This window comes from Eimeria tenella, genomic scaffold (genome assembly GCF_000499545.2).
Source record: "Eimeria tenella Houghton genomic scaffold, Eth_scaff25, whole genome shotgun sequence".
Lineage (NCBI taxonomy): Eukaryota > Apicomplexa > Conoidasida > Eucoccidiorida > Eimeriidae > Eimeria > Eimeria tenella.
In genome coordinates this window covers 11,283-28,759 of record NW_013542365.1, presented here as the reverse complement: position 1 = coordinate 28,759, position 17,477 = coordinate 11,283, and the positions used below count along the sequence as shown (strand labels likewise).

Sequence of the window (17,477 nt, the reverse complement as noted above, 5' to 3'; positions counted from 1 at the left end):
TCTCCACTTCTTCATTCCAATAATACTAATTAATTAGTTCAAAACTTCCTCCACTTCATCTGCGTTTTTAATTATAATTATTTTCATTAAAATTTAATTTTCAAATTCGAAATTCAACTTTTCGTCTTTTGGGGGAAACCAAGTGTATATACACCCCAGCTTCCGGATCACTTTCCAAATTTTCGTTCTTGAATTTTTTTGATTTCCGAGTTCGCCAGAAAGTTTGAAATAAATCTTTTTCGTTTTATTTAGTTAATTTAAAAATAGTTTTTACTTTTAATTTCATTTCTCTTTATTTCAAATTTTTAAAGTTCGAGTTCGCGTTTCACCAGAAGACAAATAAGTTGAATGGCAACAGCAAGTCTGAATAATGAGAAATGGTATTTAAACAGGAAATAAATAAATAAATACACAAACATGTAAATAAATAAATAAATATACATAAATAAGAAATAGGGAAATAAATCATTTAGCTTTTTGCTGCTGCTGCTGCTTTTCTTGCCGCTTGCTGCGCCAAAATCCCCTTCGATAAAACCCGCGTCTTTGCTGCTCCTGCTGCTGCTTTATTATTTCCTGCTGCTGCTGCTGCTGCGTTCTTGCTGCCTGGCATTGTTGATTTCGAGACGGAAGCTGTCTTTGGAGTGCCCGCTGCTGCTGCTGCTGCTGCTTTGCTCGGGCTTGCTGCTGCTGCTGGTGCTGCTGCTGCGCCCGGCTTTGCTGCTGCTGCTGCTTTATTCTGGTTTATCGCTATTGTTGGAGGTGCTGCTGCTTTGCTCGGTTTTGCTGCTGCTACTGCTGTTGCTTTACCCTGACTTGGTGCTGCAGCTGCTGCTGTGTTGCTTGGCTTTGCTGCTGCTGCTGCTGCTTTGCTCTGGTTTAGTGCTGCTGCTGCTTTGCTCTGGTTTAGTACTGCTGCTGCTTTGCTCTGGTTTAGTGCTGCTGCTGCTTTGCTTTGGTTTGCTGCTGCTGCTGCTTTGCTTTGGTTTGCTGCTGCTGCTGCTTTGCTCTGGTTAAGTGCTGCTCCCGGTGCTGCTGCTTTGCTGTGTTTTGCTGCTGCTGCATCTGCGGGCGCTGCTGCTTTGCTGGCTTTCGTGGCTGCTGCTGCTGCTGCTTCTTCTGCTGCTGCTGCTGCACTGGACTTGGCCGTGACGGTGCGTTTTAGAGTCTCTTTTGCTGCAGCTTTTTCTGCACTTGTTTCTTTTTTCAAACTTGAACTTTTATTTATATTTATACTTTTTGCTTCTTTGCCCGGAGCAGCAGCAGCAGCAGCAGCAGCACCTTGCTTCTTAGGTGGGGCGCTGGAGGCAGCAGCAAACTGCGAGGCCAAGCTGCCGCTCTTCCCAGCTGCTGCTGCTGCTTCTGGGTCTTTTGCTGCTGCTGCTGCTGCTCTGCTTTGTTTTGCTGCTGCTGCTGCTGCTGCGTCAGGCGGGGGGCCCGCCGCTGCCTTCGGCTGCAAGCAAACAGACAAAAGACAAATAAATAAAATAATAAAACAAATAAAATAAATAAAATAATAAAATGATAAATAAATGGATAAAATAAATAAAATAATAAATGAATTAAATGAACAAAATAATAAATAGTGAATAAACTAGAATAAAGATAAAAGGATTAAAAAGAAGAACAAAAGTAAAAAAGTGCTGCGCTGCTGCTGCACTTGAATTCAATTAAATCTTTTTTGTCCAAAACAAATTAAAATTAAATTCATTTGAATTTATTTTTTAATTTCTTTTCAATTTCTTTTTAATTTTAATTGTTAAAACAGCAGCAGCAGAAGACGCAACAGGGAGCGCTGCTGCTGCTGCTGCTGCTGAAAGGAGGGGCTGATAAAGGAGCAGCGAAAGAGCCGCAAACGAAGAATAAACGAAACTAAATGGAAAATAAATGAAATAAAATGAAAAATAAACAAAAACAGAACAAAAAGAACCCAAAACTGGGGAAAAAGGAGAAAAAGAAAAGCAATTACCTTCGCTTTCTCTGCTGCCTTGGGCTTCCCTCTGCTGCTGGGCGGCTGCAGCGCTGCTGCATCCAGCGGCCCTTTTTGCTGCTGCAGCGCGGGAGATTTAATTGAATGGAGTTCTATATTTGGACTTTGCGTTGAAGGGGCTTTTTGGGGAGCCAAAAGTTTCAAATAAATGGACTTGTGCCTCTCGGGCTGCGGCAGCAGCGCGAACGAGTCGAGTGTACGTACACCCGAAGTTTCCTTCGCAGCTGCTGCTGCTGCTGCAGCTGCTGCTGTTTCCTTTTTCCGCGCCTTGAAAGGGTTCAAAAACTCGTACCAAGGAGTCTTTTGCTCTTTTGCTGCTGCTGCTGCCTTCTTCGGCTCAGCAGCAGCAGCAGCAGCAGCAGCAGCAGCAGCGGGGCCACCAGAAAAGTCGTACGACGCGCTGCAGCAAAACCAACACACGAGCCCAAACTTTCCTTCTTTTAGCTTTTAAATACCATTCAAATCCAAAACATCTTTTATTTATTTACTATTTATTTATTTATTTATTCAAATGCAAAACATATTTTATTTATTTAGTTAAATGCAAATATATTTGTAAAAATTCGTCTTAATTGAATATATTCAAAAAAAAGGCTCAGAGGAACTATTAAGGTGAAAAAATAAAAATTAGTTTGACCTCATTTGTTTTGTTATTTTGTCTATTTTATTCACTTTATTTATTTATTTATTTATTTATTTTATTTGTTTCATTTGTTTTATTTGCTTTATTTATTTTGTCTACTTCTTGTATTGTTTTATTGATTAATTTGCTTTATTTGTTTTATTTTAAAAACAAAATATTTGAAGTTCACAAATGGAGAGGCTACGGCCAACTTCAAAAAAGAAATAAAGCAGAAAAGATAAAACGGAAATATAAAAGAACAAGACTCTGAATTAAATTAAATAAAATCAAAGTAAATTAACTAAATTAAATTAAATTAAATTAGTAAATTAAATTAAATTATTTAGTAAATTAAATTAAATTAAATTAATTAATTAAATTCATTAAATTCATTAAACTAATTAAATTAATTAAATTAATTAGATTAAGTAGATTAATTAAGTTGATTAAATTAATTAAATTAATTAAATTAATTGCATTAATTAAACTAATTAAATTAATTAGATTAATTAAATTAATTAAATTGATTAAACTAATTAAACTAACCAAATTAATTAAATTAATTAGATTAATTAAATTGATTAAATTAATTAAATTAATTAATAAACTAAATTAATTAAATAAATTAAATTAATTAAAAAAAATTAAATCGAATAAATAAATTAAATTAATTAAATTAGTTAAATTAATTAAATTACCTCAAGACTTTCTCTGGGGTTAATTCTGGGCCTTCGGCGCCGGAGAATCCTTTTAGGGTGAGGAAGACAGCGCCTGGAAATAAATTTTAAATTGAAAAAATAAAAATAATTTAATGGCAATTAATGGCAATTAATGGCAGCTTTGTGGCAGTTAATGGCAGTTTAATGGCAGTTAATGGCAGTTAATGATTAATAAATAATTAATTTTGAATTTTTAATTATCTTTAATGCGAAATTAAAAAAATGAAAAAAAGATAAAAGACAAATTAGTGCGCGAGAGAAATAGAGGCGAAATACGCAAAGGATATGCTGTGCACTAATTCAAATAAATGGATAAATAAATATATAAATAAATATATAAATAAATAAGTAGATAAATAAATAAATAAACAAGTAGATATATTAGTTAATTAATTAACTAATTAGTAATAAGTAAAAGAACAAATGAATAAATGAATAAATGGATAAATGAACACTCACAAATAATAAACAAATAAATACATAAATAAATAAGTAAATAAATGAATAAATAAGTAAATAAATAAGCAAATAAATAAATAAATAAATAAATAAATAAATAAATAAATAAAAGACAGAACTATAAGAGGATGGATTGTTTTGAAAAGAAAGAAAAGGCATTCAAGACTGCGCAATTCAATAAGCCGGCTACAGCCGAGTTTGTCTTGGATTTTTTTTGAATTTTGTTCATTTTTTGCAGAAAAAGATTTATTTTAATCAATTAATTGTTTATTTATCATTTATTTATCATTTATTTGCTATTTATTTGCTATTTATTCGCCTTTTATTCGTTTTTGAAACGTTTTAATTCCATTTCCACTTCTCACCAACCAGCGTCGGCTCCGGCACCGCCGCCACGCCCATCACCTCCTGCGGCACGTAGAGCGGCCAGGCGTTGATTTCCGACAACTGGAAAGTAACGAAATAAACAACAAAATAATAAATTAAATAAATTAAACTGATTTAATTAACAATAAATCCACAAAATAAACAACAAATTCAACAAATCAGACATTTAATCCTTATTCGCTGATAGCCAAGCTGTCTGCGGGCGTTTACAGCAGAAAGAATCTCAATCCCAAACCCTAAACCCTAAACCCTAAACCCTAAACCCTAAACCCTAGACCCTAAAACCTAAACCCTAGACAATTTGTACGCGGCTACAAATCCGTATTTCTCGTGCTTGAAGGCAAATCTCTCCCCGTTGTCGCCTGCGGTTCCTGCGCGCCTGAGGCTTCAGGGTTTAGGGTTTAGGGTTTAGGGTTTAGGGTTTGGGTACTCTTTCTCGGGTTTGTTCAACATTAATTGGTTTTGTAATTCCCGCAACTCTGCGCATGAATTCGCCTTGCTGGGTTTTCTCGTTTTTTTTGCCCATCACCAAAACCACCGCAATGCGCAGCACCGGCGAAGACGCGTCGAAGGGCAAGACAACCTGCGTTTTTCGCGGAATAAATGCAAATTTGAATTCGAAATTCGAATTCATTTTCAAAATTCACTTTAATTTAAAAAAAAATTCAAAAAACCGAGAAAAAGAGCCTCTAAAACCACAATTTCAAGGAATTTCACTAAACATGAATCACCAGCAACGTTCACGTTTCTGCACCTTTTCACGAAGCTTCGCATTTTTGATCAAATTAATGCAAAATTAATGCAAAATTAATCCAAAATGTTAAATTGATTTCCAAAATTAATCCAAAAATTAAAGAAGAAATCAAAAGTTCGAAAAAAAAGTCCTCAAGATGATGATTTCAAAGAGTTCCCTCTTTTCCACTTCACCCCAGGGAGCTTGAATAATTGCAAAATAAAAAGCAAAATTAAGAATTAAAAATAAATAATTATAAATTATAATAATAATAATAAAAAGGAAATAGTAAAAATAAAAAAAAATATATAATGGTGATAAATAAAAATGAACAACAAAATAAAAAGAAGACACAATTATAAATTATGAATGTAATAGAAAGCAAATATTGGAGAAAAATAAATTTTAATAATGAGATAAAGAAGAAAATAAAAAAGAGAAATAAAAAATAAATAAAATTAAGATGAACAAAATAATTGAATAATCATCAAAGACAAGAACAAATAAGAAACGTAAAACAAAATGAACAAGATAATAAAATAAAAGAATGAATCAAACACTTAAGAATTCGAATAATAAAATGAAATAATGAAATAATAAAACAAAGAAATTCGAAAAGAATGAAAAGAGAAAACGAAAAATGCAGAAAAAGGAATTTTGCAGAAAGATGAAAAAGAGGAAAAAGGAGAAAATTGAAAAGCAGAAAAAGAGGATACACGCGAATTAAATTAAACTGCAAGGATTTAAATGGAATTAAATGAATTAAAATGAATTAAAATAAATTAAAATAAATTAAAATAAATTAAAATAATTAAAGATGTAAATTCGCACTGTTCTTCTGAAGTTGCAGCTAATTCGGCTTTTGGGAAACTCCGAATCGTTTTGGGGTTTTGCAATTTCAGTTCGGTGGGAAGAAAGGAGAGACATCTGAAAAGAAAAACAATTAAATTAAATTAAAATAGATTAATTAAATTAAATTAAATTAAATTAATCAAAATAAACTAAATTAATTATTCAAAATACTTCAATTGCGATTAGCAGCAAAGAAAAGCAACTCCAACGAGCAGCGAAACGCCAAGATACGACCCAGGGTTTAGGGTTTAGGGTTTAGGGTTTAGGGTTTAGGGTTTGGAGCTTGCAGGTGCATCTACAGGCTCGTGGCTGAAGCGCAAAGGCCTAATAAAAACCAGCGTCTGAAGGCTCCGGGAGCCGTGGAGTTTAGGGTTTAGGGTTTAGGGTTTAGGGTTTAGGGTTTAGGGTTTAGGGTTTACGTAGTCGAGGTCTTCTCCGTCGTGGAAGGCGACGCAGTAAACCCTCGTTTTGACAACTCCGAGTTGAAAGGCATGAGCGAATTTGTAGTAAAGTCTTTGAACTCTAGAAATTCTAATTGCTGCTTTAGTCCATTTTTTGATGATTTTGTGGCTTTCAGCAGCAGCAGCAGCAGCAGCAGCAGCAGGCTGCGGCGCAGCAGCAGCAAGCCCCAGCTCTTCGTTTGCTGCAACAGCGCAGCCGTCGCTCTCGGGGCCTTCGCCTTCTTTCTGGGGCCCCACAGGTTGAATTATTACGGATTGCTGCAGCTGCTTGCTGCTGTTGCTGCTGCGGCTGCTGCTGCTGCTGCTGCTGCTGCGGCTCGCCTCCGACGTCGCCGGAGACGCCGGCGGCTCTTCTGCTGCTGCTGCAGGCTCTGCTGCTGCTGCTGCTGGCTCTGCTGCTGCTGCTGGCTCTGCTGCTGCTTTGGGCTCCGCCTTCGGCTCGGGCTCCGGTGCTGCTGCTGCGGACTTTGCTGCTGCTGCGGACTTTGCTGCTGCTGCGGACTTTGCTGCTGCTGCGGACTTTGCTGCTGCTGCGGACTTTGCTGCTGCTGCTGGCTCCTTCTGCTTGGGGGGGATAGAGACAGCAACCTTTCTCGGGGATTCTGGGGGAGGTGCAGCAGGAGCAACGGGAGCAGCAGAGGCAGCAGCAGGAGCAGCAGGAGCAGCAGCAGCAGGAGCAGCAGCAGCTGGTGTCTCAGAATGACTCACGGGGTCCTTCTTAGGCTCTGGCGGCGGCTGCTGCTCTGCTGCTGCTGCTGCTGCTGCTGCTGCTGCTGCTTTTGGCTCCGGCGGCGGCGGCGGCGGCGGCGGGGGTGGAGGGGGAGGCGGTGGCGGGGGTGGAGGGGGAGGCGGTGGCGGGGGTGCTGCTGCTGCTGCTGCTGCTGCTGCTGCTGCTGCTGCTGCTGCTGCTGCTGCTGGCTTGGGCTCAGGCTCAGGCGGAGGGGGCGGCGGCTTCGGTGGGGTTGTTGTAATAACGGATTTGGCAGCAGCAGCACGAGGGGGTTTCGGTGCAGCAGGCGCAGGGGCCCGCGAAACAGCAGCAGCAGCAGCAGCAGCAGCAGCAGCAGGAATGTACTTTTCTCTTTTTAAAGGTTCTACAAATCCGTCAAGACGCAAAAGACAGTCTGTGCAGCGCTGGCCTTCGAGTGTACTGTCACTTAACTTGGGGGTTTCGGGTTGAGCTGCAGCGCATGCGGATCGGAGTTGAAAAGAAAATAAATGAGCGTTTGGAGAGACTTTGGAGACAAATTGCATTTATTTGTTCAAAACAAACATTTAAATGCATTTAGTTTCCATTTTTTTAAATTTTTCCAGCCAAATCCGCCAATTCGGGGCCACCGGGAAGGAAAGCTAGCGGGCCATCTGAGGTGTACAGACACCTCGTTGCAAAGGGTTTTTTGAACTTTCTTCAAAACTGCTTCTGCGAAAGACTTTGAAATAAATTAAATCATTTAAATCATTTTAAAAATAAAAAGGATTAATTTAAGTCTTTGAAAGAACTAATTTACCCGCCGGGGCGCTTTCAGGGGCCGGTTTCTGCTTTTTCGCTTTTCCTGCTGCTGCTGCTGCGTCCGTGGAGCGCTGCTGCTGCTGCTGCTGTTGCTGCTGCTGCTGCTGCGCGAGAGCTTCGCTTATTGAAGAATAAAATTCAAATCCTTCAAAAGGACTTCTTTCTGGTTCCAATGCCGAATTCGCTTCGGAAGCAGAAGACCCCAAAATCACAAGAGGGTGCAGCACGAGTTGCGGGCTGAAGGGCCCCACACTTTCTTGCTGCTCTGCTGCAGCGCCCCCGTCCTCAGCAGCAGCAGCAGCAGCAGCAGCAGCAGCGGGACGCCGGGGAGGCAGGGACGGGGCCCTCAGCCGCGCGCCGTTGAAAAAGACGTTTTTTGTTTGCTGCAAAAGACAAAAAGAAAAAGCTGACAGACACACCTTAAAGCTGAAGCAGCAGCAGCAGCAGCAGTAGCTGCTGCTGCTGCTGCTGCACCTTCGGGTGTATGTGCAGCAGCAGCACCAGAACACCCAAATTCAAAACAAGAAAACTGCGCCCAGCAGCAATCCAGGCAGCAGCAGAAGCTGCAGCAAACAGCAAGTAAATAAACAAACAAATAAATAAATGAATAAATAAATAAATAAATGAATAAATAAATAAATAAATAAATAAATAAATAAATAAATAAATTAATAAATAAGTCCTGCCTCAGAGTCCGAAGAAAACGCTTCTGCAGGAAGAGTCAAAGGGGGCAAAGCCGTTTGCTGCCAGGCCTTTCGGGTGTCTGTACACCTTAAGTCTTCTTGGCTTTCAAAATCAATTTCCTCAAAAGAAGGAAAGGACACCAGCTGCAGCACACAAGCAGCACTGCAACACTGCTGCTGCTGCTGCTGCTGTTGCTGTTGCTGCTGCTGCAGCAGCTGCTGCAGCGATCAGGGGGGCTGTATTTCTGTGGTGGGGCTGGTGTTGCTGCGGCAAAGTGCTGTGCTGTTGCGTCGCCGCCGCCGCGCATTTGCTGATGCCGCTGCTGCTGCTGCTGCTGTGTTGCTGCTGCTGCTGCGTTGCTGCTGCTGCTCTGCTGCAGGTATGCGCACAGTTGTTCTTGAAGGGGGAAGCGCCATGGTGAAGAGGAGCCCGAGTGGGCAGCGGCGGAGTGAAGGTTGGGGGAAGCGGAAAGCTGGGGAAAATGGCCGCGATCTTCGCCTCTGGGCGCTTCCTTGTGTCCAACTTTACTTTATTTTATCATTTAAATTGAAAAAGAAGATCTAAATGCGCAGAAAGAACAGTTGTGAGCGCCGGACATCGGCGTGGACCCGTTGCAGCTGGCTGGTTCCGGTGTCTAGACACCTCAAGGAGCAGCAAACGCAGAACGGAAACGCTCAGCAAGCGCCATTTTCGATGCAGTTCATTTCTTTCATTCTTTTGTTTAATTTAATTTAATTTATTTATTCCAAAAGGCCTCCGAAGCCGCCCTTTGGCTCTCTGCCGCCGCACAGAAGGTCGATGCTGCAGCAGCAGGGGCTGCTGCCGCCTGGTTCAGCAGCTCGAACTTCCGGTCTTTTTCTCCGTTTTCTTCGCAACTTTTCGCAGAATTTCTTTCTTTTATTCAAAATTCAGTTCCATTTAATCCAAAAAAAAGAAAAATAAATCAATTTTCTCCGTCTTTCCACTCCAGGCTGCCCGGAGGCGTCAGATCGCCGCCGCGGCCGACGGGTTCGTGCGGCGTTTCCACAGTTCGCAGTTTTGCTGCTGCAGCAAAACTCCATTTTGCATTTATTTCTTTTTTTATTCTTTTCTTTATTTCGCTTCTTGCAGTTTCAGGGAGTTGCTGCAGCAGCAGCAGCAGCAGCGCCCAACTAGGCAGCAGCACGCAGAAGCAAAGATGGCAGCAGCAGCAGCAGCAGCAGCAGCAAATTCCAAAATCCATCAAAAGTGTTATTCCCACTAAGATAAACACCTGCATATAATTAAACAGCAAAATGACAGAAACAGCACCACCACCCCTGGCAGTGGCTAGCTGCTGCTGCTGCTGCTGCCGCTGTTTTGCTGTTGCTGCTACTGTTGTTCTTGTTGCTGCTGCTGTTACTGTTGTTGCTGCTGCTACTGTTGCTGCTGCTGCTGCTGCTGCTACTGCTCACTGTGCTCGGGTGTTCAGACAGCCGGCTAGCCAAGGAATTCAAATGAAGTCAAAACTGAAAAAATAAAAGAAAAATGAAAGCCGCGAGGTGTACGTACACCTGGCAATAAGGGAATCTGCAGCTGCGCTATTTATTAAAATACTTTTAATTAATTTATTTTTCATTTATTTAAAAAGAAACAAAAACGAAGCAGCTCAAGATATCATTTTTGTTTCTTTTTATTACTTTAAATTAATCCGAAATAAATTCAACACCATTGTACTAAGCTTTATTATGTAGCTACGCCGGCATGAAGGGAAGGATGGCTGCTGCTTTCAACAGCAGCAGCAGCAGCTGCTGCTGCTGCTGCTGCTGCTGCTGCTGCAGCTGCTACATGTTGTTTTGCCTGCAAAGAATGGCCTTGAGTGCTGCGTGTCTCTGTATGTCTGCTGGGGCTGTGCGGCCGACGCTTTGGAGGAATCTCCTGCTGCCTTCTGCTGCTGCTGCTGCTGCTGCTGCTGTTGCTGCTGCTGCTGCTGGCTGCCTGAGCTCGCCCAGGGCGCTGCGAATTGCTGCAGCACAAGAAAGGCTCTTTCCTGCTTCTGTGGGAGTTGGCATAGTCTGCAGCAGCAGCAAACTTGTGTGCTGCTCGGTGGCGGGGGAAACGCTGGCTGTCCTGACGTCTGCTGCATCTGCTGCTGCTGCTGCTGCTGCTGCTGCTTCTGCTGCTTCTGCGTTTGCGCACTCGGCTGCTGCTGCGTCTTTGGCCGCCGCCGCAGCAGCAGCAGCAGCAACAACCTGTGCTGCAGCAGCTTCCAGAGCTGCCCAGGCGCTGCTGCTGGGGGAGGCCCCCAGAGCAGCAGCAAATCTTTCATTTTCTTTATTCTTTATTTCTTTTTTACTTTTATTTGCAAAAGCAGCGAAGGGATCTTTTCGCTGCTTGTGCTTCTTTCTGGGCAGCGCCGGCAGCAGGGTGTCTGTACACCTGAGCTCGCCCTGCTGCTCCGCCGCCGCTGCTGCTGCTGCTGCTGCTGCAGCGCCAGAAGCAGCCAGGTCGGGACTCAGCAGCAAAACAGAAAGCGGCAGGCTGTGGGTGTGTGCAGCAAAACACCCGCTTGCCAGCAGCAGCAGCAGCTGCTGCAGGTGCTGCTGAGGTGACCCCGGGAATCCTGGGGGGGGCCCCAGTGCCGGCGAAGCTGCCAGCGGCTCCGCAGCAGCAGCAGCAGCAGCAGCAGCAGCAGCAGCGGCGGCCTCTTGCCTGCTCGAACTGGGGCGCAGGCGCGGAGACGTGCACCCTGCGGGCGCTTTCCCGCTGCTGCTGCTGCTGCTGCTGCGCGGCGCGGGGCGCGTGGGGCGGCTTGAGGCGGCGCGCTGCTGCTGCAGCAGCAGCGCAGCCCGGGCGCGGCGGCTCCCCTGCTGCTGGCGCGGGTGCCCGGGGGCCCCGCGGCGCTTGGCTGCAGCAGCAGCAGCAGCAGCAGCAGCGCGAGGCAGGCAGAAGGTGTAGAGAACGTCGGGGGCCCTCCGCAGCTCTGCTGCGCCGTGCGCGTGTCTGCAGCGGGGCCCCAAGGCGCAGCCTGCTGCAGTCTGGAAGGCCCTGCAGAGCTGCGTCTTGTAGAAGGAAGAAGTGGCGCGCAGCTGCGAGGGCGAGTGGGAGTAGCGGCAGGCAGCAGCAGCGCAGCAGCCGCTGCGCTGCTGCTGCGGGCACATCCGCGTGCAGGTCAAGTCGTAGACTGGCCGCAGCTCTGCTGCGCTGTGGGCGAAGCTGCAGAGGCCTGGGAAGCTGCAGGGGCGCCCGCGGGCGCGGTCGCAGAGCCGGGTCTTGTAGAAGTTGTAGAAGGTCTGCGGCGCTGCGGGCAGGCCCGCCGGGGGGCCCCCCGGGGGCCCCGGAAGCGCGCTCATTGCTGCTCGGGACTTACAAAGGAACTCCAAATCTCAAAACGGACAAGTTGGACACATTTAGGCGCGAAGGGCTCGCCGGGAAGCTCCGCGTGCGCCCGCGGAGTGCTACTGCGTCCGCCGCTGCTGCGGACGAGGAACGCGGCCTCGCGGACGCCAGGGACGCGGAATACTAGTGCTACTGGGCGCTTTCTACAAGCCTATATTGCCTGCGTCCAAAAGAATAAAGACATTTTCCCAAAAATCCGAGGAAACCCGCAGATCGCCGCCGTGACCACTGGACCACTCATCGGCAGCGCGCGCCCGCAGGCGCCTCTTCAGGAACGCGACAGAAAAATCCGAGCCGAGTTCGAAAAAAGGCTCTTTATGAAAAACAAACAGGGAAAAAACTTTATTTAGGCAACGGGGGCTAAGATTTTCAAACAAGGATACAACTGACCTGCGCCGCGGCTCAAAGCTGCAACGGAGCGTGATGGGTGCGCATACACCCCAGCAGCTCTGTGCACAGAACCCGTCACTCCGCGAAACACTTTTCTAAAACACTTTTAAATTAACTCTTAAAACGAAAAAAATACATTTTTCAACAAGTTTCAGCGCAAAATGCTGCGATTGCAGCTGCTGCTGCTCCCCCCTTTCCGCCAGGTTTCCCTGTGTTGCAGGGTCTCAACTCGGCATCCGCTCCTCTCTTCTGCCATTATTTTTCTAATTTCTTTAATTTCTCTTTTTGTAAAGGCGCATTCTATTCGAATAAATCCCTTCACCGCAAAAAGCACCTCGAGTAAGCGTTGAGTTCGGCCACTTGCGCAAAACTTGAAACTTGCAAGTGCGATCACCTTTTGAATTTCAGCGAACATGGCAGAAACCATCAAGGGTACTTGATTGAAACATCATTTTTCTGCATTTTTTTATTATTTAAATGCAAATAAATGCCAAAAAACGAAGAAATCGCAAATGAATTTTCCCTCGGTTTCGACGCGCTGCCGACGACGCAGCAACTTGTACGCCGCTTTCCCCGCTGCTGCTTCCTCGCCGCCCCGCTTAATGCTGCATTACTTTCAGATTCATGAAATTGAAAAGTGAGATTATGAAATTATTTAATTTTATCTCGAATTTAATTTCCCGCAGAGACAACGTGGAGGAAATGGCAGCGTTGGACACCCAGCTGGATGCAGGGCGGCGGAAAGCGGTCTATTTGTGAGCGTTTTCGCCACTTTTTGTGTTAAAATTGACTTTTTAAGAATTAAAAAAGAATAGTTGCAAATATTAATAAAAAATAACTTCCATTTCATCGCTTTTAGGTGCCCAGGGCCCCCCTACGCCCGCAACTACGCAGCAGTTTGCCCAGAGGGCTGGACTCTGCAGGCAAACGGCTCTTGCTGGGGGCGGGGCTACCGGGGGTGAGAGTTCGGGTGTACGTACACCTCAGCAGCAGCTGCAGCGGGGATCAAGGAGGGTTTATTATCACAATTACTTTTTAATTTTTCTTTTATTTCTTGACTGCGCAGCCCCTGCGAGTCTCTGCACTACTTCGGAGGCTTCAACGAGTCCCGAAAAAGGAAGTTCGTAAGTTCTTTTAAAATTGAAAAAGTTGAAATAAAAGTTGAAAATAAAAGTTGAAATTAAAGTTGAGAATAAAAGTTGAAAAGAAAAGTTTAAGAAAAAGAAATGACACTGCATTCTTCTCTATGCATCAGGAACACGACTGCTGCGCGTACTGGCCGATGAAAGCAGCAGCAGCAGCAGCAGCAGCAGCAGCAGTTCTGCCTTCCCTGCCCCACGGCCCCGTAAGTGCCAGCTTCTGTTTTAGTAAATAAGTTGTTTTAATTCTTAAAAACAAAAAAATAAAAAGTGCATATTGAACACATTCGGGTGTATGTACAGGTGGAGGCTTCCAGTGGCAGCATAATACGGCCGTCGCTGGTGTAGCTGCTGTCTGGGCATTTCCTGTTCGAAATTCATTGTTTTTGATCCATTTTAATTCCTTTTTCGTTCTTTTTTTGCCAATTATTGTTTATTTTGGATTTTAATTGCGGATCTCGCGTTATTTCTTCGCGAGGGACGCGGCCTTGCCTGCTTTCTTCGCAGCAGCTTCCAGTTTCTTCCTCTCGCGATCGAGAAGCTCCTGCTTCGCCTTCCGCACAGTTTCCACGTTTCGCACGAAGGCAAAAATCTGTTTGAAGAATTCGTCGGGCTTTATTTTCTTCACGTCTTTTTCGGGATAGCCCAAAAAGTGGACAGTGGAGGTGAATTCCTCCATGGCCTGCGCAGCAGCAGCGGCGGAAACGCGAAAAAAGAGTTCAAAAAATCTTTTTTTCGAATAAATAGCCCCAAGTGGGAATTAAATGCAATTTAAAACAATAAAACGAAAAAAAACCCAAAAAAGAACCCAGATCGCCCCCAAAACGCAAAACTTGAATTTTCTGAATTTTCTGAATTTTTCGAATTTCGCCCGTAGGCGCATGCAGCGCGGATCTGGAAATATTGAAACTTTGAAGTTCTGGATTTTCCAAACTTCGTGAATCCGAAACTGAATTGAATTCCAAGAAAACTTGACAGAAAGGCACTGCAGCAACAGCAGCAGCAGCAGCAGCAGCAACAGCAACAGCACCGCCAGCAGCAGCAGGAGCAGCAGCAACAGCAGCAGCACCAGCAGCAAGAGCAGCAACAACAGCAGCAACAGCAGCAAGAGCAGCAACAACAGCAGCAGCAGCAGCAGCAGCAGCAGACTTCTTTGAGGAACTTTTCAAGTTCTGCAACTTTGGGTTCTGCCTCTTCGACGAATTCGTCCATGATGGTGGCCAGCGGGTCTTTTTCTCCCAAGACACCCGAAGCTTCATTTCCCTTTCGCGCCATTTGAACAGTGTTTTTGACTTTCGCCACTCCTAAACCACAAAAGAGGGAGTTTGCAGCAGCAAAACCACAAAAGGGGGAGTTTGGAGCAGCAAAACCACAAATGAGGGAGTTCGCAGCGGCGAAACCACAAAAGGGGGAGTTCGCAGCGGCGAAACCACAAAAGGGGGAGTTTGGACCGGCGAAACCACAAAAGAGGGAGTTCGCAGCAGCAAAACCACAAAAGAGGGTTTAGAAGGCTCGAAGCAAGTGGAGTACAGGACGGAAACCTTGGCTGAAATGAATGAGGGAAAAGATAAAATAAAATGAATAAAACTGAAAAGACTTTAAATGAAATAAATAAAAATGTTGAAATGAAAAAGAATTATGACAACAACCCCACCCTGCTTCAAGGCCTGGATCTTCCCCTCCACAGCGCCGATGTCGATCTTCTGGGCCTTGTCGCAGATCTTGAGTTCGCTGAAGATGTCCAACAATGCGGGGTTTTGTTCCCAAATAATCTGCAATAAAGTGTTTTAAAACAGTCAGTGCAGCAAACCCTCTTTTGTGGTTTTGCTGCTGCGAGAAACGGGAAAAAAACCAACTAAAACCATCCAAAAACGCATGCAGCAGCAGCAGCAGCAGCAGCAGCAAGGACGCAGGTGTACACACACTTGAACTGCAGCAAGCAGCAGCACCGCAAAAGCCAACTTCCCGCAACGCAGCAGCAAATCAACCCCCACCCCGCATGCAGCAAACCCGCCTTGAAACGCCCCGCAAACTACCATTTAGGGTTTAGGGTTTAGGGTTTAGGGTTTAGGGTTTAGGGTTTAGGGTTTGCGGCTAGGAACATGCCCGCACCCCCCTGAACACGCCGGCAGCCCCGCAAGAGCGCAAAAGCCGGCGCGCCTCGGGGGCGGGGCCGCGAGTCAGGACTCAGGGCTTAGGGTTTAGGGTTTAGGGTTTAGGGTTTAGGGTTTGCGGACGTCGCAGAGGTACTGGAGAAGCGTGCGGACGGGCTTGGTGGTGGAGCGGACTTCGTTCAACTTGGCCAAAGTCGAGGGTTTGAAACCCTCGGCATTCCCCCTTTGAGGGTCTCCGTAGTTGAGGAGGTTTCCGATTTCGAGAACAGCAAAGAGGAAGCTCCTGAGGGTTTTGCTGCTGCGCGCTGCTGCTGCTGCTTCCGCCAAGTGGTCCACTGGTCCACACGCCTCCCGGAAGTTCTCCCCGAAGTTCAGCCCAAACAAGTGGCACTCCAGCCGCTGCTTCATCAGCGGAATGCCCAGCATAGCAGCAACGAACTGTTCGGGGCGGTCCACCAGCCTGAGATCTCCGCCTGCAGCGCAGCAAAACACCTGCTGCTGCTGCTGCTGCTGCTGCTGCGGGGGAGGCGTGCAGCGGGGTTTTGGGCTGCTGCTGGTGTGCGGGCGCGGCGCGGTTGGTCGCTGCTGCTGCTGCTGCTGCGGCAGCTGGTGCGTGGTAGGGGCGCAAGTGCTCTTGTGCATAAACATGCAACAAATGTGAAATGGATACGCAAATATGTAACAGATCCTTTAGACGAAAGCGAGATATATGCATATATATGAAGAGGTAATGCAAAATGCAATTAATTCATCTAAAAAGGTGCATTAAACAGTAAAGAACACTCGCAGAAATAAACATTTTCGCGTTGCAAATGCATGCGCGGCGTTATGTATGGCCACGCAAGCCACGATCTGCACGATTATGCGCTTTTAATGCAGAATTATGCGAAATAACTTTGAAATTTTCATTTAATCTATTATTTTTAATTTAGTTGTTCATTTGTTTGCCAAGTTTCCTTCAAAACAAACCCGAGTTGATGTATTCCTTCATCACCGCGGTTTCCTCGGGCGTGGGCACGAAGGTCAGGAGGCTCTCCGTCGCCTCCACAGTTAAAATCTGAATCGACAAGTGAAATAAATTAATTTTAACTTAATAAATAATAAATAATATTCATTTATTAATTCATAACAAACTACAGAAATAAAAGTTAAGAACAAACACCCAAATTCAACAACACAGAACGCGCTATGCCACGCCTCCAGTCACCCCTAAACCCTAAACCCTAAACCCTAACCTTGGGGTTTAGGTCTATGATGGCCTCCCTGAGCTCTTGATAAGAATAGTTGCTAAATTTGGCCAAAGCAATGTTCATGGTATGGGACCTCTTGGAGTCTGGCAGCAGTTGAAGAACCTGCAAAAGCAACAAAACCCTAAACCCTAAATCCTAAACCCTAAACCCTAAACCCTCAGAGCTAGAGCACAGCTAGTCCCGTTGGGCCGATATCGCAGCACGGAAGTAATCTGCTGAGCACTTGACTGCAAATAGTAAAGACGGGAACTGCCCCGCCACTAGGGTTTAGGGTTTAGAATAAGTTAAGGAAAATTAGGGTTTAGGGTTTAGGGTTTAGGGTTTGGGGTTTCAATGTACCTTTGGCTTCTTGACTTCTGTTTTCGCCTTCGGCGCCAGCTTGGCGAAAGTTTCCTCCACGTCTTCTTTTTTGACGGGAAAAGACTCTCTTTTCTGCACTCAAGGAAACCACAATTAGGGTTTTGGGTTTAGGGTTTAGGGTTTAGGGTTTGGGAGCGCTTCGAGACCTGGCCTTCCCCGCTGTCTTTAACCTCCGCCGGAATTCAGAAACAAGGGCTTTCTGGAGCGCCCGCTGCCCCTCCCACCCGCGCCTAGGGTTCCCAGCTAGGGTTTAGGGTTTAGGGTTTAGGGTTTAGGGTTTGCCTGAAAAACAGTCCCCGGCACATCGTCTGCAAACAAAGGGTCCCAAAAAAACCTCTTGGTTTTCCCTTCGTCTTTTTTTCCCACTTTTAAGCCTCCTGCCTTTTTGGCCCCGGGGCCCTTCTTGCCTCCTGAAATAAATAAATAAATACGTAAATAAATAAATAAATAAAT

General features: G+C 45.2%; 3 protein-coding genes across 3 annotated transcripts in view; all 3 read right to left on the bottom strand.

Moving 5' to 3' along the window:
• Window positions 1-469: 469 nt before the first annotated feature.
• Window positions 470-8,830, bottom strand: ETH_00024615 (uncharacterized protein; the record flags this gene model as incomplete). Its single annotated transcript, XM_013375034.1, has 9 exons — window positions 470-1,450; window positions 1,967-2,387; window positions 3,308-3,380; window positions 4,153-4,234; window positions 4,605-4,757; window positions 5,739-5,834; window positions 6,179-7,401; window positions 7,729-8,113; window positions 8,804-8,830. The coding sequence occupies 9 exons, from the start codon at window positions 8,828-8,830 to the stop codon at window positions 470-472; spliced, it is 3,441 nt and encodes a 1,146-aa protein (XP_013230488.1).
• Window positions 8,831-10,216: 1,386 nt separating this feature from the next.
• Window positions 10,217-11,725, bottom strand: ETH_00024610 (zinc finger (CCCH type) protein, putative; the record flags this gene model as incomplete). Its single annotated transcript, XM_013375033.1, has 1 exon — window positions 10,217-11,725. The coding sequence occupies one exon, from the start codon at window positions 11,723-11,725 to the stop codon at window positions 10,217-10,219; it is 1,509 nt and encodes a 502-aa protein (XP_013230487.1).
• A 2,038-nt stretch (window positions 11,726-13,763) lies between these two features.
• The window catches only part of ETH_00024605 (uncharacterized protein), a gene marked incomplete at both ends in the record, with an annotated part of 3,901 nt that continues 187 nt past the window's right edge, over window positions 13,764-17,477 (bottom strand). The window contains 8 exons of the mRNA XM_013375032.1: window positions 13,764-13,982; window positions 14,450-14,604; window positions 14,955-15,072; window positions 15,538-15,887; window positions 16,384-16,471; window positions 16,650-16,766; window positions 17,004-17,096; window positions 17,307-17,434. Coding sequence (XP_013230486.1) covers window positions 13,764-13,982; window positions 14,450-14,604; window positions 14,955-15,072; window positions 15,538-15,887; window positions 16,384-16,471; window positions 16,650-16,766; window positions 17,004-17,096; window positions 17,307-17,434 — 1,268 coding nt within the window. The remainder of the gene's footprint in view (window positions 13,983-14,449; window positions 14,605-14,954; window positions 15,073-15,537; window positions 15,888-16,383; window positions 16,472-16,649; window positions 16,767-17,003; window positions 17,097-17,306; window positions 17,435-17,477) is intronic.